At 39.3% G+C, this 25139-nt stretch overlaps 3 protein-coding genes across 4 annotated transcripts; 1 reads left to right on the forward strand and 2 right to left on the reverse strand.

The window, feature by feature from the left end:
• Window positions 1–434: 434 nt before the first annotated feature.
• LOC118814960 (cystatin-B-like) lies at window positions 435–3272 on the reverse strand. 2 transcript variants are annotated; one of them, XM_036580873.1, is made up of 3 exons: window positions 3140–3272; window positions 2065–2166; window positions 435–620 (listed from the first exon to the last, which is right to left on the reverse strand). In XM_036580873.1, the coding sequence occupies exons 1-3, from the start codon at window positions 3200–3202 to the stop codon at window positions 561–563; spliced, it is 225 nt and encodes a 74-aa protein (XP_036436766.1). In that variant the 5' UTR covers window positions 3203–3272; the 3' UTR covers window positions 435–560. The 2 variants fall into 2 exon arrangements, with proteins under 2 accessions (XP_036436766.1, XP_036436765.1); XM_036580872.1 differs by having other exon boundaries at window positions 435–686.
• Window positions 3273–8675: 5403 nt separating this feature from the next.
• On the reverse strand, window positions 8676–12666 carry LOC118814958 (cystatin-B-like). Its single transcript, XM_036580870.1, has 3 exons — window positions 12523–12666; window positions 9694–9795; window positions 8676–8999 (listed from the first exon to the last, which is right to left on the reverse strand). The coding sequence occupies exons 1-3, from the start codon at window positions 12592–12594 to the stop codon at window positions 8871–8873; spliced, it is 303 nt and encodes a 100-aa protein (XP_036436763.1). The 5' UTR covers window positions 12595–12666; the 3' UTR covers window positions 8676–8870.
• Window positions 12667–17541: 4875 nt separating this feature from the next.
• LOC118814952 (thiosulfate:glutathione sulfurtransferase) lies at window positions 17542–24580 on the forward strand. Its single transcript, XM_036580864.1, has 4 exons — window positions 17542–17841; window positions 21751–21873; window positions 22672–22834; window positions 24164–24580. The coding sequence occupies exons 1-4, from the start codon at window positions 17715–17717 to the stop codon at window positions 24216–24218; spliced, it is 468 nt and encodes a 155-aa protein (XP_036436757.1). The 5' UTR covers window positions 17542–17714; the 3' UTR covers window positions 24219–24580.
• Window positions 24581–25139: the final 559 nt, after the last annotated feature.

Raw genomic sequence — 25139 nt, forward strand, 5'->3', positions numbered from 1 at the left:
CTGTTCGTCGTGTTGTGAGTGACGAAAAAATCCTGTTTGAGCCTCCAGACTGAGACGCATGTGTACAAATCTGACTGGAGTCGCTTTTCGACCACCATGTGGTTTGGATCTGATTTGCAAAAATCAGATTTCATGTATTTCTTTTCCGTCCAGACTATCAAAAATCAGATTTGGGCTGGCAGTCTGAACACAGTCAAAGAGCAGTGTTTCTCAAACCTGGTCCTGGCGGCTCACCGCCTTTTCTCTGCTTCCAACACACCTGATCCAACCAATCAGCTCATTATCAATTCAATATTAGGTTAGAGTGGCTGTCTTCAAGCAGGAAAAGCACTAAAACATGCCGGGCGGTGAGCCTCCAGGACCAGGGCTGAGAAACACTGCCAAAGGGAAATGTGAACATAACCTGTGATATTCCTTCAGAAAGAGAGGAAAAGCAGAATTTTACAAGTTTTTTATTTTCCTTTGCCTTTAAAGACAAGTATTATTATTTACAGATTGATTTGAAAGCAGAGCATGTTTGGGTGCAGCAGCTGATAGAGCTGGACACGACGTCCCGTATCTCAGAACTGAAGTGGATCATTCAGCTTCTTTCCAGTTTGGATGGACAGCAGTCCTAGTTTCTGTGGAGAAGTAAAGGGGTTCTTAAACACATTCAGATGAACGTATTCTTCTCCACCTACATGCACCTGAGAGAGAAACAGAGAGGAAAGACAGTAAACAAAGCCGTCATGTGCTGATTGTCCTTGTAGAACAGGGTGATCAGATGTCCCTGTCTTCCAGGGACAGCCTCTGTTTTTGGAAGTCCCTGGCTGGGACTGTCCCTATTTTTTCTGTGAATTATAAAACACACCAGAAAGTCCTAGAAAGACCTGGAGCAGAGCAGATGGGCAGATGTCTTGTTTTGGCCAGCAGAGGGCGCTGCTGCTGCTGCTATCTACTGACCACTTCTACCGCTCACTTGCCTAGTTTTAGAGAACACTGCTGTGTAAAACTCCACCAGAAGCTCACAAGTGTCCAGTGAGTCCACAGCATCACCACAAACATATTTTCAGGACTCGAGGTGACCCAGGGGTTAAAGCAGGGGTGGAGTGACGGCACTGAATGATCAGGTGATTGGTGGACTCTGATTGGTACAGACAGACAGTCTACTAGAGTTTAGCTACTATGAGATACAAACAGAGCATCATTTTAAACTGCGTCACTTTTTCAGCCTCCATATCTGACATATGGCGTATGCTGATAGCGTCTCTGTCTGTCCAGAACTGGAGCTGCCCAGGGGTGAGTTTAGGGTCTGGATATTGGGCTACAGATACAGGGCTTTTTCTATAGACAGGGGTCTCATTTTACTGCCAAAATATTTAATATGAATTTGAATTATGGGCTCATACAACCACTGAATTATTTGTTGTAAACATGTCTCTGCCTCATCCCTGACTGAGCCGCTTGACATCACCAGCTATATTTCTAAAATACGACCAACAACAAATCTCTAAAAGGGGAAAGCAAGAAATAGAAAATGTTTTTTAAGACCATTGTAATTTATTTCCATGCATGCTGACCATTACTGGGTGTTCCATATTTGACCAGCTTCACTCACTATGGTAGCCACTGTATGATTTTCTGACACAGTATACAAAGTTACTTAGTCAGTACGCAGTTTTATCAGTCGGGCTTCACCAGAGTTTATTACAGTACAACAGTTACCAGAGACAAAATACAACTGGTACTGCCCCCCCCCCCACACCCTTTTTTTAATCACAGATAAAGATATCGGATATTTGGATATACTGACCACCAATCATGGAAACCTAAGTTCAGGAATCTGGTGACCTTGTTGTAGAAACTGTGAAATGTGATGGCTTTGGTGTTTTGGTGTATTTCCGTTTTACAATTCATTTGACTCTATTTAGCGCTCAAACCTGCATCCCAACGAGCCGGCATCCCAAATCAATCAATCAATCTGAATACATAAAAATCTAGTTGAGTCTGTTTGTCTTTAACTAAAAAAGCTGAGATCTGCTTTCTAGATTTTCTGGTTTATGAAGACAAAGCATAAAACATCACCTTAACCAGGTAGGTGGTTCCTTCCCAAACTTTAGTGATGAACGTTTTGGCGACGTAGACCCCAAAGGTTCTCTCGGCCTTTGCCTCCGCTTTCGGCTTCAGCTTTAATGAAAAAGCACACAGGTCAGAAACACACAACAACCCCTGCCTCTCCAGAGGGGAACACTCGGGGCTTTAGGCCCTCAGAGAATTTCTACATTTAGTTAATAGAATCATGATTGTATTTAAACTCTGCAGATATTACAGTTCTGCTCTTCTTTCACTGAGTGTGTTTACATACACTCAACAATCCAATCAGAATGAAGGCATAGGGATGTAAGGAGGCTCCTTTGAAATCACAGTTTTTCCACAGTTTTTCATGCGTTTTGACACCAGTCATGTTACTTCCTCCCAGTAGATAGACTCAATATTACTGATAATTCATTAATAATCTGACTAATAGCTCAATCAGAATAGAATACGTCCATGTAAACACCTCAGTTGGGATAGACTCGCCTGATTGAAGCCAATAGGAATACAGTCTCTATCCGATTGATCGAGGTGGGTAAACCTGTAAATAATCCGTTAGAATTATTTATAGAAGAATAATATCCGTGTAAACGCCTGCATCTGATTACATTCCCTATCGGAAAGTTTAAGTCCATTCTGCATGTGTGTCGCATCATAGTGAAAGTTTATACCGTTCAAAGTTTAAGCTCCAAACAAAGTTTATGCTCCAAACTCTAAAGGACTTCAAAATAGTCAGCAGGATGGATGACTTGCAATAACAAGCTGCTCAGACGAGCGTATGAGCAAATGAATGACAGCAACTTCACACAAACTATAGAGCAAATTAACTGTTTAAATAACCAGGTCTGCCAACAGGCCCAAAATGTGGACACACTGTTTTCTGTTGGACAAGAAGTTGTGGATGCAGTAGCAGAAAGACACTGAGCTGCCACAGTTTATCTAGCAGTAAGGATAATGTCCCCAACAAGCACCAAATGCTGGTTTTTTTATCATTCAAGGTCCCCACAAAGAGCTAAATACCCACACACATACATGCCCAAAAGAACATAAAGGAGGGAAACGTTACCATCTCACAGTAAGACTGGATCTCGGCGGTGGCAGCCTGCGGCCTCATAGCGATTGTGGACATTTCTCACTTACAGCTACCAGCACATCAACTACAACCTCCACACAGCTAGATCCACCTTAAATGATCGCCTCTCGCCCTCCGGCACCAGGGCATGATACTCTCACACAAATGAGATTGAACAAATTAATCACATTAAAATGAGCTGATAAGGTGTTATAAACAAAGCTGTACTTTAGGGATGTGCATTCAGATTGATTTTGATATCTGAGTGTCTGTAAAAGCTCATGACCAGACATCCAGCTAAACCACAGGTTCATATACTCATCTTTAAAGAAACTGGTGTTATATGAAGCTTTTCTAGACCACATTATGAGTGAAACTGTGTTCTGTGGCTGCTATTCTGGTGAGCTAGACTGTATTTTGCTGTATTCATCATTTTATTCATTTTCTCTTATGCTGTATACGCTAGAAGCTAGCAGGCTGGGGAGTCGAGTCACCATGTGGTCAGATAGGATTTTATTTTTCTGTATTTCTGTATTTTTTTATAACCCCAATTCCCAAGAAGTTGGGACGCTGTGTAAAATGTAAACAAAAACATTATGCAATGATTTGCAAATCTCATAGACCCATATTTTATCCACAATAGAACATAGAACACATATCAGATGTTGAAAGTGAGACATTTTACCATTTCATGAAAAACAGTGACTCAGTTAGAACTTCATGGCAGCAACGCATCTGTAAAAAGTTGGACAGGGGCAACAAAAGGCTGGAAAAGTAAGTGGTACTAATAAAAAACAGCTGGAGGAGCAATTTGTAACTAACTCACATTACTGAGTATAAAAAGAACATTTTAGAGAGGCAGAGTCTCTCAGAAGCAAAGATGGGCAGAGGTTCACCAACCTGTAAATAACGGTGTCTAAAAATTGTGGAACAATTTTGGAAAAATGCTCCTCATCATAAAATTGCAAAGACTTTGGAAATCCGACCATCGACAGTACATAATATCATCAAAAGATTCAGAGCATCTGGAGAAATCCCTGTACGCAAGGGACAAGGCCAATGGTCAGTATTGGATGCTCGTGATCTTCGGGCTCTCAGGTGTCACTGCATTGAAAACAGACATGATTCTGTACTGGAAATCACTGCAAGGGATCAAGAACACTTCCAGAAATCACTGTCTGTGAACACAGTTCGCTGTACAATCCACAAAGCCAAAGAAGAAGCCATATGTCAACACTATCCAGAAACACTGCCGTCTTCTCTGGGCCAAAGCTCATTTAAAATGGAAAACTGTTCTGTGGTCAAATGGATCAAAATCTGAAATTCTTTTTGGAAGCCATGAACGCTGTATCCTATGGACTCAAAAGGAGAGGGACTGTCCAGCTTGTTATCAGCGCACAGTTGCATTAGTGCCTATGGAGTGGGCAGCTTACACATCTGGAAAGGCTCTATCAATGCTGAACAGTATATGGAGGTTTTAGAACAACATATGCTGCCATCCAGACAGCGTCTCTTTCAGGGAAGGCCTTCATATTTCAGCAGAACAATAAACCACATACTGCATCCATCACAACAGCATGGCTTCACAGAGGCAGAGTCTGGGTGCTGAACTGACCTGCCTGCAGTCCAGACCTTTCACCAATAGAAAACATTTGGTGATGAAATGAAAAATCCGGCAAAGAAGACCCAAAGAAGACCCAGAACTGTTTAGCAGCTAGAATCCTACATGAGACAAGAGTTGGACAACATTCCTCTCCCAAAACTGCAGCAACTGGTCTCCTCACTTCCCAGACGTTTACAGACTGCTGCCATCAAGTTCTAAATGAGTTAATGTTTTTCACGAAATGGTAAAATATCTCACTTTCAACATCTGATATGTGTTCTGTGTTCTATTGTAAATAAAATACGGGTCTATGAGATTTACAAATCATTGCATTCTGTTTTTATTTACATTTATTTACATTTTACACAGCATCCCAACTTTTTTGGAATTGGGATTGTATATTGTTATTGTGAATAATTATAAAAAAATCCATTAAACCTGTTTAACACATTGTCTAGTTTGTGGACCCTTTAAAACGTTGATTAAAAACTCCATATTTATGAGCCTGGTCATAAATGGTCATTATAAAGTGCTGTTACTTTGACTCAGTAAAACATTCAAAAACACTCCATATCGACTCATTTAGCCCCTCATTATGATGATGATGATGTACAGTCTGTCCTGTAAACACTCAGTAGCTGTAAAGTGCTCTGTGAAAGCTGCAGTGTATATACAGTAAATAAACCCACCAGCTCCTCATCGTCATCTGCTCCAGTCAGATCCGTGTGAACGCCTCAGAGCGTCGGCACTCCAGGACCTAACAGACTCCGCGCTCATAATATCATGCAGAGAAATATTTTCATAAGTACAGCTCTGTCTTGCACTGTGGGGCTCATTTCCTCAGGCCTGCTGTGCTCTGAACACATTCAAATCTTATGATGTACAGAGATATGCAAACATTTGAACAGCCCTGAACAATAACAGAAGCCTTGTTGATTTTCTAAGAGAGCACAGCATAAATCCAGATCAGTACAGAAGAGTAGATGAGGAAAAGAATCTGTACCAACAATCAATATTTCATTTTTTCGTTATTTAGTTTAAGAAATTGTGTCATCAGCATAGCTACGAAAAAATGTTATGTTACAGAAATGTGTATGTCTGTCTGGCTGCCCTGCGATGGACTGGCGACCTGTCCAGGGTGTTTCCTGCCTTCCGCCCAATGACCACCGCAACCCAGAAGGATAAGCGGTTGAGATGATGTGTGTGTTTGTGTTTGTGTTTGTGTGTTACAGACATCACTTAGAGGTAACGTACAAATAAAAAAGCTAAGGCCCTAAAACTGAACCCTGTGGGACTCCACAAAAATGTTTTTTGATGAATGATCAAAAAAACTAAAACTGTGCCTGAGAGTCCTATCCAGAATTCAAGATGGTGGATTAGAGTCTTGTGATCAACGGTATCAAAAGCTGCACTAAGATCCAATAAGACCAGAACAGAAGGAATTTGAGCATCAGCACTGAGCTTGAGGTCATTCACAATGCGACCCAGTGCTGTTTCAGTACTATGGTTAGAATGAAAACCTTCCATATAAGTCGTTTGAAATTAGATCCTCATTTAACTGTTTGCAAACAACTTTTTCCCATGCTACTCTTATTTTCCATTGCATTAATGTGAAATCGTAGGGAAGAAGGATCACAGCGCTGTGCGAGTTTACTGTGCTGTATGGAGTCTGTGTTTGTTTACTGAGATCTCAATAAAAAAACAAGGTGTGGTAGAAGAAAGTGTCTTCTGCTTTCGTAATGACATAACAACAAAGCTTCAGTGAAGTGATAGCTTGGCATAGCATAGCTCACTGTTAACTGAACCAAAGTCCTCATGGGAATCTTTGTGAATGGAGAGAGACCAAAATACTCCAAACTGATGGTGAAACTACTGTTCAAGAACAGATTTCAAATCCCTGATAAAACCATAAATAGTTTGTAGCGTTTGGCTCATTAATGCACAGAAAATGTCTGTTTTCAGGTTGTTCTGGCTGCTGCCTTTGCAGAGATCTCTCTTTTTATTGAAGGGCGGGACTTTTTTCCTCGAACAGACACCATGTTTAGCGTTAGAAGCTTTCCCACTCATATTTTAACCAGTAACCGTCTCCTCCTCCTTTATAACGTCTCTCACTGACCTCACGTTATACTCCAAGTTAACTGTTTTGTTTAATGGCTGATGAAATGCATGTATGATCTGCTTCTCTAAAACGGATGCAGGTCACTGTCACGCCTTCCTCCAGCCCTGCTGGAACTACAGCCTCGAACTGCATTTCCCAGCATCCCCTGCTTAATCATATGACTCAGGACTCAACCAGATCCACCTCACCTATCACCAGTCATCCTCTCCGGACTTCTTATCATCTCCACCTGTTCTCTTGTGTATTTAGCCTTTCTGTTTGTATCAGTTCGTTGTGAAGTATCGTCACCGTTTGCTGTGCGTACCGAGCCTTTCTCCATGTTAGCAGGTCTGTTTCCGTGTATGACCTGTTTTCCGTTTTTGACTCTGTTTTTTTCCTCGTCCTTTTGTTCTGTTTTGGATCTTTGTTATTTGAACTTACCTTGTTCTTGACTGTGTTTCTGGATCACCCCTTTGTTAACAAAGCTCTTAAAACTAGCCTTGTCTGTGAGCGTCTGGTTCCATCTGCCACCGTTACAGTCACTTGTGATCAGGTGCTAACAATATGAGTAAAACAGTTTGGCCTACTTAGTGTTAGATAACATTAAAAATGTTAGATTCGTTTTACTACGTCTTATATGTATTTAGGAATGAGCATATTTATATATTTATATATAAATCCTATTTTTACACAAATTACTGTAGAAGGGAACATTATGATGATAATAAACCAAGTATGGGTAAAATGAACCCAGCATTCTAGTCAATATGCACCAAAATATGAGTTAAATGGTTGATCCTGCTTTCTGAGTCCAACAGTGACTCAGTCATGAGGTTGAAAATGGCCTAAAAGCACATTTGAGAGTGTAAGATTTAAACACTGTGCTGATAATTGTCTGTATAATGATGTTGGTGGGTGAGACAGTGCTGTATTGAGTGTTCCTCACTAAAGGAGGCGCTGTTGTGCTATAACAAGCTATACTTTTGAAGCCTTAATGTCATTTTAATAGGTCTGAGAGCCATTATCTATTATAATCCAGTAACACTTTACTGTAGGGTACAGTTCATAAGGCTACATGACACCTACATAAGCTCATAAGCTGATCATGATAACAGATATAACCCTTCATGAATGTTTATAAATGCTTATTCCAATAGGCATTATTTGTTATAAATGTTACATTTGCCAATTTTGATCAAAGTAACCTTTATGACAGATGACATCTATTGTAATACACATTAATAAACATTTATATAGGGTAAAGTGTTACCAATAATCCAGGCTGGCTTATTGAGACTCTATAAAACAGATATGACACCTGTTATTAATATCAGGGCCAGACATTGATTTTTGAGGGTGCTGGTCGAGGGAAAATTTCCCAATGTACACTCTTAAAAATGGGTTTCCAGCATTTTAAAGGGTCAGTTAAGGATCGGTCAGTTTTACACAAAGGTAGAAAAATGAAAAATGAAGTAAATAATTGATTAAATTTACATATTTATCGTTGATGTCCAGTGGTCATATGAGTGATTCTGACGGCCTCTGAAAGTGGTTTGAATGACCGTCTCTGAGACACACTGCACCTCCATCACACCTGGAATTAATGCTGCCCACTTCTGGTCAAATAACGCAGAATATCTGTTAATGCCAGCTTTAAAGGCAGCTTCTCTGCATGGAAACCTTTCAGGAAATTTTTCACAGTAAATTATTAAAATCCTTTATCTGCAGGCTGTTATCAACTTTACTGCAAGGAAACATTTTCACATGAAAAATGTGAACTAACTGTAAATCCACCACCATAAAAAAACAAACAAACAAAATCCAGCATCTTACAGCTCAGAGATCTTTTTATTTTCCTTTGTAAGAAAATTCAGCTGTTATTGTTATTATACATTTTAAAAATCTGTGTCCGATCTGAGGCTGTTTGTCAGATCTGAGGCTGTGTGTCAGAGTGGAGTGCTGCTGCAGGACGAGATCACTAACAGCTGCTAACACTAACAGTGTGTGTTCCACTTGCACACTGGTCAGAAGTGGCCGATGGGATCGTTGAGTTTCTTCCCGGTTTGGATTCCATGCAGCTGCAGTTTGTGTCCAGCATGTGGGAGAGACCTGAACACCCTCAGGTGAATGTATTGATTCCCACCTACGTCCACCTGAGAAACAAAACAGCACACTGTTCATCTAAAGGTGCTACAGCTTCACCAAAAATGTGCTCAGTCACAATTCATTCATACACGATCATATTAAACCTTTCTTTATCATTTACAGCTAAACAGACTGTTTCTCTTACTGTGCCTTTAAGACTGATATATGTAAATGAGCTCTGTTCTGATTGGCTGCCCTGTTTTGTGACTTGATCACCCTTTATGACCTCATTGTGAGTGGCCGGGCTAAACTGCTGTACGCTGAATAGAAAGACATTGGTAAATGAGTTGGTATCCGATTTATTTATTTCATTTAAAATTAGATGTTTTTATAGCTTAGTTTCTAAATACAGAATTATTCAGTATCTTCTATGAATTATTCAGTAACTACTATGAATTATTCAGTATCTACTATGAATTTTTCAATGACTATGAATTGACAAACCACATTTAGGTTTTGTAATTTTCAGAGGGACTTAAAAGTAATAAAAACTTGGCCGCTGCTGATTTTAAGGGGCTAAACATTTTTGTAACTCATATTAATGGCAGCAGCAATTATATATTTATATTGTAACTGTTATTTTTATATTCCGATAGTTTAAAATAAACAGAGACAGAAACTCACAGTCCTAAATAATGTAAATACTGTAGTCTGTGGAGACTGAAATGTCTGAAGGACACAGTGTCAGAGTTAAAGCCACACCTTGATGAAGTAGTTGGTTCCTGCCACAACCTGAGTGGTGAAAGATTTAGCCACAAACACTGCAAACTTCTTCTCGGCCTTTTGCTCCACCTGCGGCTTCACCTGTACCAAAGAACCAAACAGGTTCAGTAACACACGTCTGTAATAAACAAACACTGTAGACTCTCAGAAATAAAGGTACTAGACTGGCACTGGGGCGGTTCCCCTATTGTCACTGGGGTGGAACCCTCAAGGCTCCATCTCAGTACCTTCAGTCAGGGAACATAACTGAACCATAATCCACTGAAATGATATGTTCTAAGCTGTACTGACTCCACACACCCCGTCTCGCCTCCAGGCTTTTATTTTACTGTTCTGTTTAAAACATTCGGTTATGAAAATGTACAAATACGAACTTTTCACCTGGAAACACTTATTTAAGGTTCACAATCAGACCTTAAAACCACTGTTGGAGCTTTGAGGGAACATTTACACTGTTTCTACCTTGATGAGTGAAGAACGTTCCTGCACAGAACCTTTATTTCTAACAGTGTAACAAACAAACTGCTGACTGAATTCCTTTCTTAAAATTTCATGAAACCTTAAAAGGAGCAGCAGCCACTTTATTATGGTGTAAATAACTAAAGAACTATGAAAATGTGGGAACATTTGTAGATTTTATTCACTGAGTTTAGGTTTAAAATTGGGATTGAAATTAGAATTTATTTTACAGAACATGATCAAAAAACAGGAACAAAACAAGAAACTCATTATTTGTAAGCTCTCTAATTTCTTAAGTTCTTCATCATGTTTACATCTCAGCCATTAATTTATGCTGATTATGATGAAAAATTCCCTTTTAAGCAAATCTGCTGTGGTCAGTCAGGAGTGCATTAGTCACCTCACATGGAGGTTTTGTTCCTGTTTTTCAATCATGTTCTGTAACATAAACAATGCTAGTCTCTGCTCGTTTATATATTTAAAAGCTTTGAAAAGTGTGCAGTGAGAGTGTTTGGGTGGGCAGTGTATGCAAAGGTGGTGAAATAAGGAACACGCCCAACACACTCGGAACGACCCGACACGCCCGGATCAGCAGCATTCCAGCAGTGTTTGTACATTTGAACTGCATGGACCTGCTTAAGACGAGCTGACAGACTTACAATAGTTCATCTAGAACCCTGAAGGAGGAGGCAGAGTGATCAGTACAGTGTGAGAACTGAGCTTGAACAGCACCGTCTACTTAAGTCAGCAACCTGTCTGCCTTCGTTGTGTTGAAGGGGAATTCCACCAAAATTTTTCGTTCTAGATCATCAGAACTGTTCACAGTGGTGGTGATAGGAACCAGACGTCCACCTCTAAAAGCTCCCTCACAGAAAGTTCCTACATGAAATGGTTATGAATTCACTGCCTGATGACTGAGACACTGTTTTATGATAGTTTAGAGAACTTAAACTCCATTCATGGTGGAGGGATACATGCAGGGCGCTGTGAGGCAAAATAGTCCCCAAAGAAAACGTATTATTTCAGATTTTCCACTATTTTCCATCATGAACATTCCATATAAACTCAGAAGACTCGTGTAGGTTCACTGGTGGTTCTGGATAGTAAATGAAATGTCTATATCTGTGTTGTAGTCATGGCGACCCCTGGTTCCTATCACCACCACTGTAAAGACATCTGAACCATTTCACACCAAACCTCTCTGAATCTCTCTGACTACATCTCACACACTGAGTTATAGATAGAATTTTTATAAATCAAGTACAGACTGTTCTCCCTGCATTTGAGGTTCACTTATAATGTTTGTGTTGTTTTATTTGCCAAAACTCTCATGTTTTCATTACCATTTTCCAAATCTATATATGCACAAGTTTTTAAAAAGGTCATATAAACTCTGAATGAATGATGTTTGGCATGTTAAAATCATAACATGTTGAAAATTGTAAATATTAAATATCAACAGTTTAATTTTTTAAATTTATTTATAACGTCTAGAATTCAGAATATCTAAAATGATGTATATCACTGTCGCTACTTTGTTTTTGGAAAGGAACTTGTACTCTTAAAAAAGATGGTTCTTCAAGGGTTCTTTAGTGAAGGAAACGGTACTATGTAGAACCATGAACACTCAAAGAACCCTTTGCATGATTAAATGGTTCTTTGCATCATGAAATAAAGTTCTCAGTGAGTGTATATGAGTCTATTGATTAGAACACCAGCCAGACTGCACTGTATAAGGGAACCTAATGAGAGAAAAGGCTGACCTACACACTTAAAAAGCCGGTTCTTCAAGGGTTCTTTAGTGAAGGAAACGGTACTATGTAGAACCATGAACACTCACGGAACCCTCTGCATGATCAAAGCGTTCTCTGCATGGTGGAATGGAGAACGTGCTGTAGATATTTCTATATAAAACCTTTTAGAAAAGGGTTCTACATAGCACCAGAAAGGGCTCTTCTATTGTGGCAAGCTTGGCACTGTAACTATAGTAACTACAGCAGAACCCTTTTTGGTGCTATGTAGAACCCTTTTCAAAAAGGTTTTCTATAGAAATTTACACACATACAACACATCCTACATCAATTTCACCACGCAAAGAACACGAAAGCATGCAAAGTGTCCTCTTAGCGTTCATGGTTCTATATAGAATGTATATTTTATATATTTTCTTTAGTAAAGAACCCTTGAAGAACCATCTTTTTTGAGAATGTAGTTATTTTTTCAATACTTTTACTGGAGAGTTAATTAAAATTACATAAACATAAAGATAAGTTAGAATAATTAATATAGTTATATTCAAAAGACAAAACAGAGTCTGAATGAATGAAAAGCAGATCTTCACTGATTCACCTCATCACAGATCTTCTGGATCTCAGGGGAGGCAATCTGCACCGATCCGGTTCCTCCAACAACTTGGGCCATGATGGTCGACTACAGCTACTACCGACAACTATGCCTACAACTACATGTGCCCTCACAGCTCCACCTTAAATACCCTCCAGCTGCAGCTCCACTTCCCCATTTCTACAGACCTGAATCATCTCATTAGCATGAAAACTGGCTCAGGTTCTCCCAAAAAGGGGATTCTCCAGTGTTAGGAGGGTTTAATTACAGTAAAAACACACACAGACACATTTTAGCAAATCAGGCCTAAAGCAGAACTGAACTCACAACAAAAGAGTCGACTGTAAACTCTCTGAAATGCTTATTTCTAATGTAGAGCTTTACAGTCTCTCTGCTCCTCTCCTACTTAGCTATATAGTGGTACATTCTGAGGAGTGGCCGCCTCAGCAGTGCCACCTGGTGGGCGTGTGAGAAATTACACCTAATGTTCTACAGGTATAACTTAATGCTTTATGAGATCTGCTTAAGTATTAGTGCTCATCTGCTTGAGGCTGTTTTTTAGAGTCTATGTTTTGTTGTTGAGCTCTTGTTTATCCAAGGGGGCAGGAAGCAACACTTGGCGTTCCAGGAATGGTCCAATAATGTCCAATAATGAAGAGATAAAAAATTATATTAAAAATTACAGCTATAGGACTTCATAACACCTCATTCACATTCATGAGCGCAAACTGCTTCATTCAGCTAATGCTGCTCAGCTCGCCAACCAATCAGCGCTCGGTAGCAGTAATGTTAACCAATCAGCACTCAGTAGCAGTAATGTTAACCAATCAGCACTCAGTAGCAGTAATGATAACCAATCAGCGCTCAGTAGCAGTAATGCTAACCAATCAGCGCTCAGTAGCTGTAATGCTAACCAATCAGCGCTCAGTAGCAGTAATGATAACCAATCAGCGCTCGGTAGCAGTAATGCTAACCAATCAGCACTCAGTAGCTGTAATGCTAACCAATCAGCACTCAGCAGCTGTACTGCTAACCAATCAGCGCTCGGTAGCAGTAATGCTAACCAATCAGCACTCAGTAGCAGTAATGCTAACCAATCAGCACTCAGTAGCTGTAATGCTAACCAATCAGCACTCAGCAGCTGTACTGCTAACCAATCAGCGCTCGGTAGCAGTAATGCTAACCAATCAGCTCTCAGTAGCAGTAATGCTAACCAATCAGCACTCAGTAGCTGTAATGCTAACCAATCAGCACTCAGCAGCTGTACTGCTAACCAATCAGTGCTCGGTAGCAGTAATGCTAACCAATCAGCTCTCAGTAGCAGTAATGCTAACCAATCAGCACTCGGTAGCAGTAATGATAACCAATCAGCGCTCGGTAGCAGTAATGCTAACCAATCAGCGCTCAGTAGCTGTAATGCTAACCAATCAGCTCTCAGTAGCAGTAATGCTAACCAATCAGCACTCAGTAGCAGTAATGATAACCAATCAGCGCTCGGTAGCAGTAATGCTAACCAATCAGCGCTCGGTAGCAGTAATGATAACCAATCAGCGCTCAGTAGCAGTAATGCTAACCAATCAGCGCTGAGTAGCAGTAATGCTAACCAATCAGCGCTCAGTAGCAGTAATGCTAACCAATCAGCTCTCAGTAGCAGTAATGTTGACCAATCAGCTCTCAGTAGCAGTAATGCTAAGCAATCAGCTCTCAGGAGCAGTAATGTTAACCAATCAGCTCTCGGTAGCAGTGATGTTAACCAATCAGCACTCAGTAGCAGTAATGCTAACCAATCAGCTCTCAGTAGCAGTAATGTTAACCAATCAGCTCTCAGTAGCAGTAATGCTAACCAATCAGCTCTCAGTAGCAGTAATGTTAACCAATCAGCTCTCAGTAGCAGTAATGTTAACCAATCAGCTCTCGGTAGCAGTGATGTTAACCAATCAGCTCTCAGTAGCAGTAATGCTAACCAATCAGCTCTCAGTAGCAGTAATGTTAACCAATCAGCACTCAGTACAGTAATGTTAGCGTCCTGCTGCCCAAAACCTGTTTGCTGTAGTAAAGGAAACATACAGGTGAGATTTCTTTGCTTTTTTAGTGAAACTCTATTTCTACTGTCTAAAATGAAAGGACAGTCCAGGACAGCAGGTCAGGAAATACGTTACCTCATCTCTATTTCCCCCCTTTCATTGAGGACTTGCTCGCAGGCGCCCTCTGGCGTTTAGCAGTCCTGTTTTTGATATAACGGGAGACATAGGAAGTGGCCAGGCTCCTCATAAACCAGCTCTGGTTCCACCACAATTCCACCACACCAGTCACATCACCAAACACACTGGCTGTGTTTCAGCCAAGGTTCAACCAACATAAACACTCAGCAGCTCAGACACTGATTACAAGGATGAACTTCAGCGAAGAAAAGATGTCAGGTGTCCATACATACATACATACATATATACACATATATATATATATATATATACATACATATCACATACTTAAGGGTTTAGTAAAGAGCCATGAACACTCAAAGAATTGCAATAAATATGTAATTTAATCCATTTGTATTCTATTTTTTCACAATTACCTCAGAATAAAGTCGGTCACACCAGTGACTTCAGCTAAAAGCTTCATATGAAATCATGAGCTAAATGAGAAAATCTCTGATAACTGATAGACACAGTGGACTCACCATGAGCTTTTCTTCATAGGTCATAACACCAGTGGAACAACTTTGATTATATATTTTATAATATTTATTTGGCTTTTGTTTTCTTTATGTCATTTAAATCACATATTTCATAGTCATGTATAGATTATTGCAGTTACAATTGCAGAAAAACATGTTTTTACCTCAAAATATGGCCTCAGCCTTCACACACGACTGTGGGGACGAGCTCTTCTGTGGTGCCTGGAATTCTAGATCATTGATTTATAAACCAATATTGCTAAACTGAGGCTCAGGAATGTGTAATTGTTAAAATAACTTATTGTTTTATTTTAAAATCTAAATAAATTGTAACCCTATATATATATGTATACTGTACATATATATGTACAGTATATATGTGTATATGTATATATGTACATATATATATATATATATATATATATATATATATATATATATATATAGTTGCATCAGCAGAGTCTTCACTTCCCAGACACATGTGGGTCTGCACGTATCTGTTGTGAGTCATTCACACAGGAAACAGCAGGTGGAGCCAGTGATTCAGGAAATCTCTCCCTCACAGAGACACGTATTAAACTCTTTAAACTCTTTAAAACTCTCTTAAACGTTTTTAGCCTTTTCTGCATGTTTTGGTGTTTTTGTCTGATCTGACAGCCCATCAGCTCATTAAACGAGCTTAAACACAGGTTTTAAAGATTGAAAACACTTTAATGTATGTTAATAACTGCAGTAAAGTGTGATTATATTATGATATGATTATTAAAAATGAATGTCATTAACAGTAAGCTGTTTCATTATAATATCTGTTATTATTAATGCACTGGTATGATTATATACTAACAAAACAGTGTTGTTTTTAATATTAGGCCTAAACACTGTGTTGATTATTAGAGATGGCGTGTTGATGTGGAGGGTTTGGGAACAATATCCGCAGAAATAGTGCAGCCTACATGACCAGTATGACCAGACTAGTCAAATACACTGGAAATATGAGGTATTGAGGTAGTGTCTGTTACAGGTTTACGACTCTCATTAAACTCAGAGTTTCCAGCTGTTTCTGCACATTTTAGTGGTTTTTTGCATCTGATAGAGCCCATCAGCTCATTAAAGCCCTTTCATGAGCTGAAATAGAGGCTTTAAAGACTGAAAACACTGTAGTTATGTTAATGACAATAGTAAACTGTGTTAATATTATGATATTATAAGATATTAATAATAATTGCCAGTAATATGAAGATGTTTCTACTGTGATTAATGTAATTACTGTAATTATATATTAATATTACAGCATTCATTGTAATAGTAAATGTCGTGTTAATCATTAGAGAAGGTATGTTGGTATAGCTGGGTGTGGAGCTGATGTCAGCAGACACGGCCAAAGTTGGTTGCCAGAAAGTAAACCTAATCCCCCTCACCCAATGAGAAAACAGGCATATTATATAATATATACTATGGACATCTTAAATCTGTATGTCTAGTATTTTAGTTTTGAGACGGCTGTGGGAATATTATGGTTATTTGACATATTCCTACTTGTTTGTTGTCATGTTATTAAGCAAAATGATCCACATTGGCAGAAAAGTTTGCTTATTTTTTTAAATATGCTGGAAACAAGTAGAATTATCTGCCATTGTTTTGGGAGAAAGACCAAGCTAGTCAAACTGCGTGACCAGTATGACCATCTAATCTTACAGTTTAACAAGCATTTCAGCAGGGATGTATCATTATTATTATTATTAATAATAATAATAATAATAATAATAATATTATTACTTTCACAAAACAAGACTGTCTTACTGTAACTGTTCAATATGAATGACAATAATATAGTAAACTGCTATTGTTATTATTAATAAAACATTATGTTCATTATTAGAGATGAACAGTGAAAACTATTGATCATTGTGAGACTGGACAGTGAAACCTGATCAGGCAGGATGCATTATAACTATGAATCATTATAAAAACTCCAATCCTATTTGATTTTTAAATGTCTGTCTGCCAAATCTTTGCACAATATCTCCTTATAAGTCTTTCCACCTGTAATATGATCCAAAAGTTTGAAACCTTATAACTTAGGACAAAACAAAAGTGGAAAACTGACCACTTTTAATGAGCCTGACCTCATCTTATGGGCAGTTTCTATTTTCTAACTTTAATCTATCGGGGAAAAAAACCTGTTCTGAGAAATTAATGACTAAATATTTCCCGTGGTGCGTTTTCTCCTCTATTTTGTTGACGTTGCTGAGGCTGAAGTGACTGTGCTTGTGTCGTTTTGCCTCTCAGCCAATGATAATGCACCACACGTAAGCCCCGCCCACCCCGGTTTGCTGATAAGTGTGCTGTCGGTCACTTATGAATGACCTGAGACCGCGAACAGGATCGATACGGAGAGGTTCAGCAGGCTGACTCACCTCAGAGGCGACACAGGAGAAGCAGCGTCTGTTTAGCTGTAAAAGTGAACTTACAGTGAATTAAACCGCGCTTTAAGAGGAGAAGACTGACCGGACCAACGATGCTGTCCCACACCGCTGTGCACCTGGTGCTGCTGCTGAGTTTGGGGAGCTGGGCTGAAGGACTCTGTCCAGATGATCTCGACAGCTCGTGTAAACAAAACCCTTACAAGGAGCCCGTCGGCTCAGGTAAGTGTGCCCATATATTCCATCCTTATGAAGTTTTAAACGGTCATAAACTCTGTCTTTATGAATATTTCCTCCTCTACATCTCCCAGACGCTTCACTCTGCCCTGCGCTTATTCAGAACAGAGCGAATGTGGTTTAGTTTCAGCAGCAGAGTCTCTACTTCCCAAACACATGTGGGTCTGCACGTATCTGCTGTGAGTCATTCACACAGGAAACAGCAGGTGGAGCCAGCGAGTCAGGAAATCTCTCCCTCATAGAGACACGTATTAAACTCTATATGTCTAATTAAACTAATAAGGGTTTTCAGGCAGAGTGAGGTCAGTAGAACAGATATAGTGTCTGTTTTAGGTTTAAAACCCTCTTAAACTCAGAGTTTTAACCCTTTTAAAACGTTTTAGTGTTTTTGTCTTATTTCAGCACATCTGTTAGAACCAATCAGCTCATTAAACCAGCTTAAATTAGAGGTTTTCAAGGTTGAAAACACTGTAATGTATGTTAATAACTACAGTAAAGTGTGATTAGATTATGATGTATGCATATGAATAATAATTGCCATTATATTTCTATATATATCTCTATACATATTTCTATTTTTTCATTTTTTATTTTATTTTGCCTTTATTTAACCAGGGTAGTCACATTAACATTAAAATCTCTTTTACAAGTGAGCCCTGACTAAGAAGGCAGCACACAAAACAATCAACAAAGAAACACCAGCAAACCAACATCAAATCAGAGTCGAAACCAAATTAAAAATAAGAGCAAATAGAATGATTCAGCTCTTTAACCGTTATCTTTAAATCACTCTTTGAAATAAGCTGCTCCAATTTTTTTTTCCAATTTTGCGGATCATTCCACGCTGATCTGTAACTAAAGCTGCCTCACCATATTCAGACCAAACTATCAGAACTATCAAGACTTGTTTGTTGATATGAATGCAGACAAATATGACGGATGCTGACCAATAATCGCTTTATAGACAAAAATTATCCAGTGAATTTGTCTTCGCACTGAAAGTGAAGGTCAATCAACCATAATGGTGAGCTGTTACAGTATAATAAGTGTTATTATTAATGTTCTGGTTTAATTATATGTTAATAATACAGTGTTGTTTTTAATAGTAGGCCTAAACACTGTGTTCATTATTAGAGACGAACCGTACAACCAAGCTGGTCGACTACACTGGAAACATTATATCTTGGCAAGTAGTGCCTGTTGATTGTTTAGACCTCTCTAAAACTTCGAATTTTCAGCTGTTTCTGCACATTTTGGTGGTTTTGTCGTCTCCAGTGCAACCAAGGAAGCTCATTAAAGCCCTTCACGAGGTTAAAATAGAGGCTTTAAAGATTAAACACTGTAGTTTATGTGATTGACAATAGTAAACTATGTTTATATTAAGATATTGATAATAATTGTAAATAATATTAAGCTGTTTTTAATGTCATTAATGCACTGGTGTAATTATATATTAATAATACAGTGTCCGTTGTATTATTAAACGTCATGTTAATGATTAGAGAAGGTGTATTGGTATAGCTGGTGTGGAGCTGATATCAGCAGAAATAGTGCAGCCCACGGGCCAAAGTTGGTTGCCAGAAAGCAACCCTAACTCCCCTCACCCAATGAGAAAACAGGGACTTTATATACTGTATACTATGGACAATACCATATCATTGTTATTGTGATATGAATGTTATTTTATTTTTAAAACTTTATTTGTGAAGTATTTTAGTAACAAACTACAGTGCAATTTTATAAAATGCATTTTTCAATCTTCTTTATTAGTATAATGTTTGATCTTTTCGGCCCTCGGCCCACTGTACTTTGCCCCCTTACCAAGGTGAAAAGTTTGGGCACCCCTGTTTTAACAGCTCTATCCCACAGTATCACTCACTCACAGTGTGTGATGTAATGTTAGCTGTGTCTTCCTGTAGAGAGAGTTTCAGCATCAGAGACGAGATCTTAAAGGGGAAGTCAGAGAGGTTTGGTGTGAAATGGTTCAGATGTCTTTACAGTGGTGGTGATGGGAACCAGGGGTCGCCATGACTACAACACAAATATAGACATTTTATTTACTATCCAGAACCACCAGTGAACCTACACGAGTCTTCTGAGTTTATATGGAATGTTGATGATGGAAAATAGTGGAAAATCTGAAATAATAAGTTTTCTTTGGGGACTATTTTGCCTCACAGCGCCCTGCATGTATCCCTCCACCATGAATGGAGTTTAAGTTCTCTAAACTATCATAAAACAGTGTCTCAGTCATCAGGCAGTGAATTCATAACCATTTCATGTAGGAACTTTCTGTGAGGGAGCTTTTAGAGGTGGACGTCTGGTTCCTATCACCACCACTGTGAACAGTTCTGACTCGGTAAGTTTATCTAGAACAGAGCGTTTCACACCAAAACACTCTGAACCGCTCTGAACCGCTCTGTTTACATCTTAACTGTTTAATTGATTTTGAAATAGGTGTAATTTCCCTTTATGTGCTTCAGTTAAAAACATCATTTTAAATATTAGTAGTTATTATTATTTAATAATTTATAAGTTTTTATGGAATCAGTATTGGAATCAGGAAAAGTAAGAGTGACGAGATGCCAGCTCTATTAATTAGAAATTCATAAATAAATAAAAGCAAATAGATCCCAGTGTATGACTGCTGCATCCTGTATGACCTGTGTGTGAGTGTGACCGGTGGGATGGGTGTGACCTCAGTGTTGTGAAAGCTGTGTCACGTCTTTCACGCTCTGCGGTTACAAGTGTCACACAGTAGTGTATGTGTGTTCAGCACTGTGCAAAAGTCAGAGACCCCCTTCATTTGTTTAATTTCCAGTCAAAACAGTCATAAAGTACAAGTTTTTCATTTTTCAGTGTCGGGAAAAACAGCAGAAAACACACCAAAATCACACAGAAGCCTCAACAACTAAATATAATATCAGGTTTTTATAACATTAAAGTCTGTCTATCAAAGAATCTGCAGACACACCTCCAAAGTTCAGTCTAAGTAGTTGGTTGGTCATTTTCTGAAGTAATTTTCTGGACTCTGGGGTGGTCAGTGCATTGTTCTGAGAACAAGTTTGATCTTCTCCTCAGAGTATGAATAAATATATTCATTCGCTCCTACGTGTTCCTGAGAGAAAAAATGATAACTATTCATCTAAAAGTGCTACAGTTTCACAAGAAACATGCTTAATCTGTCATAATTCATAATTTATGATCATTTTAAACCTCTCTGTATCATTTACATTTAAACAGACTGTTTCTATTACTGCACCTGTAAGACTGATATATGTGAATAAGTTCTGTTCTGATTAGCTGCCCTGTTTTGTGACTTGATGACTCCTTATAACTTCAGTGTGAGTGGGCGGGGCTAAACTGCTGCAGGCTGAACAAGAGAAAATATGTAAATTAGTTGGTTTCCAATTTATTCATTCCAATAAAATGAGGTGTTCTTATAGGTTAGTTTCCAAATACAGAATTATTCAGTAAATACTATGAATTGTTCAATATGTTTTATGAATTATTCAGTATCTGTTCTGAATTATTCAGTATCTGTTATGAATTATTCAGTATCAGTGTCCATTAAGAACTCCAGATGTTGTTCTACATGCCAAAACCTGCTCAGATCCTCCACCATGTTGTCTGATGGTTGTAGTCATGGTTTGCAGAGTCCTTCATTTCATTATATCAGATCTCATCTCCTCAGAAATGCCTACTGAAAATCAGTGCCTTGTACTAAATGGCTCTTTTGAATGGAGATTAAATAAATGACGGGGTCTCTGACTACAGTGCTATACGTCTGTGTGTGTGTGTGTGTGTGTGTGTGTGTGTGTGTGTGTGTGTGTGTGTGTTAAACGTGAATCAGCTCATATTCCTCACATTCCTCTGTACTTGTGTGTGTTTCAGACACTGTAGTATCGTATGAGCAGCTGAAACAGATGTTGGAGTCTGGAAACGTGCAGCTGTTTGACGTTCGTGAGCCAGATGAGTTTGAAGAAGGAGCGATTGCAGGAGCTACTAACACTCCCTGTGAGTAACACACACACACACTCACACACACACACACACACACACACACACACTCACACACACACACTAACAAAATGAATATATCAGTAAAATGTCCTGTTGTGATTATGGGGGGATATTATATGTAGTTCTCTCAGGGTCTCAGCTGTAACAATGAGTGTGTTTACATGCTCTCAATAATCCGATCATAATCAGATTTCTGCAGTTATCCGATTATTCAAATGGTCACGTAAACACCATGCTCCGATCTAGAAATGTGAGTAAGAAATTCAGTAATCAGATTTCTCAGTGTTGTAAACTCTTACTCTGATTTCTTTCGGGTTTCTCAGTCTGCGTGTGCGTGAGGACAGTTGGCGGTACCAGAAATAAACAAGCAGTGTTGCCGCGAGACACAGCAAAACACTTCAATGATGACCAATTTTTTTTCATCTTCTAGATGATGTATGTTCATATTTTTCATGTAAAGTTTAAAAAAGCCGCTCGTGAAGTTTTAATTTTACATTACGTTTACGTCACGTCTTCTTCTGTGTGTTTATTGGCTGGTTGTAAAGCAGAAATCTGATTACTGTCTGACTCATGTAGACCCAGAGTTTCCCCATTATCTGATTGCCCAAGAGCATGTAAACGTATTGATTGGATTACTGACAAAATCTGATTTTCTGCAGTTATCAGATTATTAAGTAAACACACTCAGTGTGTTGAACTAGCTCCCCCGTGTGGAGGCTGTACTGTAGTGTTTTTCTTTGTGTACTTGCGTTGTGTGTGTTTCGGGCCTGAGACTGTGTGTAATGTGTGCAGTGTCAGAGCTGGAGCAGGCCTTCACGCTGCCCCCGGATCAGTTCAGAGAGCTGTACGGAGTCTCCATGCCGGGGAAAGATGACCCACACTTTATCCTGTACTGCCAGAGGGGGCGCCGCAGTCTCACTGCACTGGAGATTGTTCAGGGTCTGGGCTACAGCAGGTACACAACGTGTGCAATCAAATCATTATGACTGTCTTCTGTTTTCATGATGTGCCTTGAGTACAGTATAAGCCTGCACCCTTAAAAATTATGGTACTTCAAGGGTTCTTTACAAAAGAAAATGGTTCTATATAGAACTTTGAACACTCAAAGAACCCTTTGCATGATTAAAGAGTTCTTTGCATCAGTTTGATGGAGAATGTGTTGTATGCGGTTCTATATAGCACCAAAAAGGGTTCTTCTATTGTGACAAGCCTGGCATTGTAACAACAGAAGAACCCTTTTGGTGCTATATAGAACCCTTTTCAAAAAGGTTCTATTTAGAGCCATCTACAGCACATTCTCAATCAATCTGAAGAACCATTTCATGATGCAATTAACCCTTTAATCAGGCAAAGGGTTCTTTGAGTGTTCAACTGATACCATGGCTTTTCTTAGAGTTCACACAGCTCAAACTTCTTAGTTGAGTCAAAAGCTCTCTTAATTTTTTGGTTCTGTATCTCAGTTTGGTAATAAAATTAACTTGTTTTTTATACTTAACTTCCCCACCTGACAGGACTCATTTTTCCTCTTGGGTACTCACTTACATATGGCTGTGGCATCACTGGGGCTCAAACTCACAACCCCCTGTTGGGGTGACAGCTTCGTCCACTGCACCACTCAGGAACACATGAAGCAGCTCAGATTTTGTGTCTACACATGTTTAAAACACTGGAGAAAATATTTTAACTTTAAAGCAGAGCACAGTTTCATGTAGTGCATCTATCTAATAATTCATCCCAACATCAGGAGATCATGAGTTTGAATCCCAGCAATACCACAGCTATCCATATCTGGAAGCCCAAGAGGAAAATATGCCAGACTTGACTGTGTGATAGAAGGAGCGCCAGCTAGTGGGGAAACTGAGTAAAAAACACAAGTTCAGTTTTGTTTATCTAACTGAGATGCAGATGTGGAAACAGTAGCTGAGAGAATTTTAGGCTCAACTAAGAAGTTTGAGTTGTGTGAACATGAAATCAGTTACTGTATCATTTTAAGTTGAGCTGACCTAATTTTTTACAGTGTAGAGCTTTAAAAGCCAGCAGCAGAGCTTTAAACTCTCTCTAAAAGACCCAGGCGGTCAGTGCGGTGTGTGAACGGGGTGATATGAGCTCTCTGTGTTGGTGTTGTGCTGCTGCACTGCTGTGAAATGTAACAGCTGTGGAAAATCGTTGTGGCCATTATGTAATAATTGTGACAGGTTTAATAATCACTAAATGTTAATTGATACCTTTTAGGTCAGTTAAGCCCCACTAAGTGAGTATCTCTCTCTCTCTGTCTCTCTTTTAGAGCTCGTCACTATGCCGGAGGTTACAGTGAGTGGGCCGAGCTCGAGGCGCAGTGACAGCGGCTGTAACATCAGCTGTTCTGGGATCAGACTCACGTTGTTTACTGATGATATAAAAGGACAGGCCAGTGATTTAGTTTCAGAGTTCAGTGTTTGGGTCAGATGAGGAGTGAAAACAGAACAAGAGTCCAGATCAGCAACTGAATCATTCACTGTGGTGAAGAAGCATGAAAACTTGCATGTAGGGACTTTTTACCCCTCTGGGGGGTCTGAGCTCATTCTCTCGATAAACTGTCCTTTAAAGGCTCTTCATATATCATGATCCTCATATGTTTCATATCTAAATGCTCCGTTATCTTCATCACTACTTTCCAAAACCGCTGCAGCAGCTTCAGCAGCTGTAAACTCTCTGCACGCCGTTTCACATGAGTCTCCGATGTGGACTGAATGAAGAATGAAGGGTTTCCGGCGTGATGGTCAGTCCTTAGTGATTTCCTGAGTGTCCATTGGTCAGTTTCACACAGAATGTAGACGGACACACCAATCCACCAGCTCCACACGGTGAGAGGCAGATGACGTGTATCTCAGCCCCTCTTCATAGGCTCATAACTCCGGATGTGAGTCTCGTATGATCTCGTGATAAGATGGAATGGAAAGGGCGACTCTACAGATTCAGGAAGTGTCTGAACTGGATTTCTGAGCTGGATCATCACAAAGATACAGACACAGATATAATAATAGAGAATCTGACACATGGGCGAGTTTGTGGACCTCAGAGGGTTAAACACTGACATTCAGCTTTAGAACACCCCACTGCCCTCAACTCCAAGTGAAATGGAAGTAATGCATGACAGCAATAATTAATAATTAATAAAGCAGTAAATAAAAATAAATAGTGAATAAAACTGTCAAACAGTTGCATGCAAGGTTTCGTGCTGCACCAGTGTGAATGATTTGGGCACTTCTGAGAAACTTTCC

This window comes from Colossoma macropomum, unplaced genomic scaffold (assembly GCF_904425465.1).
Source record: "Colossoma macropomum unplaced genomic scaffold, Colossoma_macropomum, whole genome shotgun sequence".
Classification (NCBI taxonomy): domain Eukaryota; kingdom Metazoa; phylum Chordata; class Actinopteri; order Characiformes; family Serrasalmidae; genus Colossoma; species Colossoma macropomum.

Excerpts from the sequence above, each read along its gene's own strand:
- LOC118814960 (XM_036580872.1), bottom strand. The coding sequence starts at position 3,202 with ATGTCCACAATCGCTATGAGGCCGCAGGCTGCCACCGCCGAGATCCAG. Across the intron at positions 2,167-3,139 it reads TCCAGTCTTACTGTGAGATG|CTGAAGCCGAAAGCGGAGGC; the intron begins GTAACGTTTCCC and ends TTTTCATTAAAG. Across the intron at positions 687-2,064 it reads GAACCACCTACCTGGTTAAG|GTGCATGTAGGTGGAGAAGA; the intron begins GTGATGTTTTAT and ends TTTCTCTCTCAG.
- LOC118814958 (XM_036580870.1), bottom strand. The coding sequence starts at position 12,594 with ATGGCCCAAGTTGTTGGAGGAACCGGATCGGTGCAGATTGCCTCCCCT. Across the intron at positions 9,796-12,522 it reads TCCAGAAGATCTGTGATGAG|GTGAAGCCGCAGGTGGAGCA; the intron begins GTGAATCAGTGA and ends TCTTTGGTACAG. Across the intron at positions 9,000-9,693 it reads GAACCAACTACTTCATCAAG|GTGGACGTAGGTGGGAATCA; the intron begins GTGTGGCTTTAA and ends TTTGTTTCTCAG.
- LOC118814952 (XM_036580864.1), top strand. The coding sequence starts at position 17,715 with ATGCTGTCCCACACCGCTGTGCACCTGGTGCTGCTGCTGAGTTTGGGG. Across the intron at positions 17,842-21,750 it reads CAAGGAGCCCGTCGGCTCAG|ACACTGTAGTATCGTATGAG; the intron begins GTAAGTGTGCCC and ends TGTGTGTTTCAG. Across the intron at positions 22,835-24,163 it reads CAGGGTCTGGGCTACAGCAG|AGCTCGTCACTATGCCGGAG; the intron begins GTACACAACGTG and ends TCTCTCTTTTAG.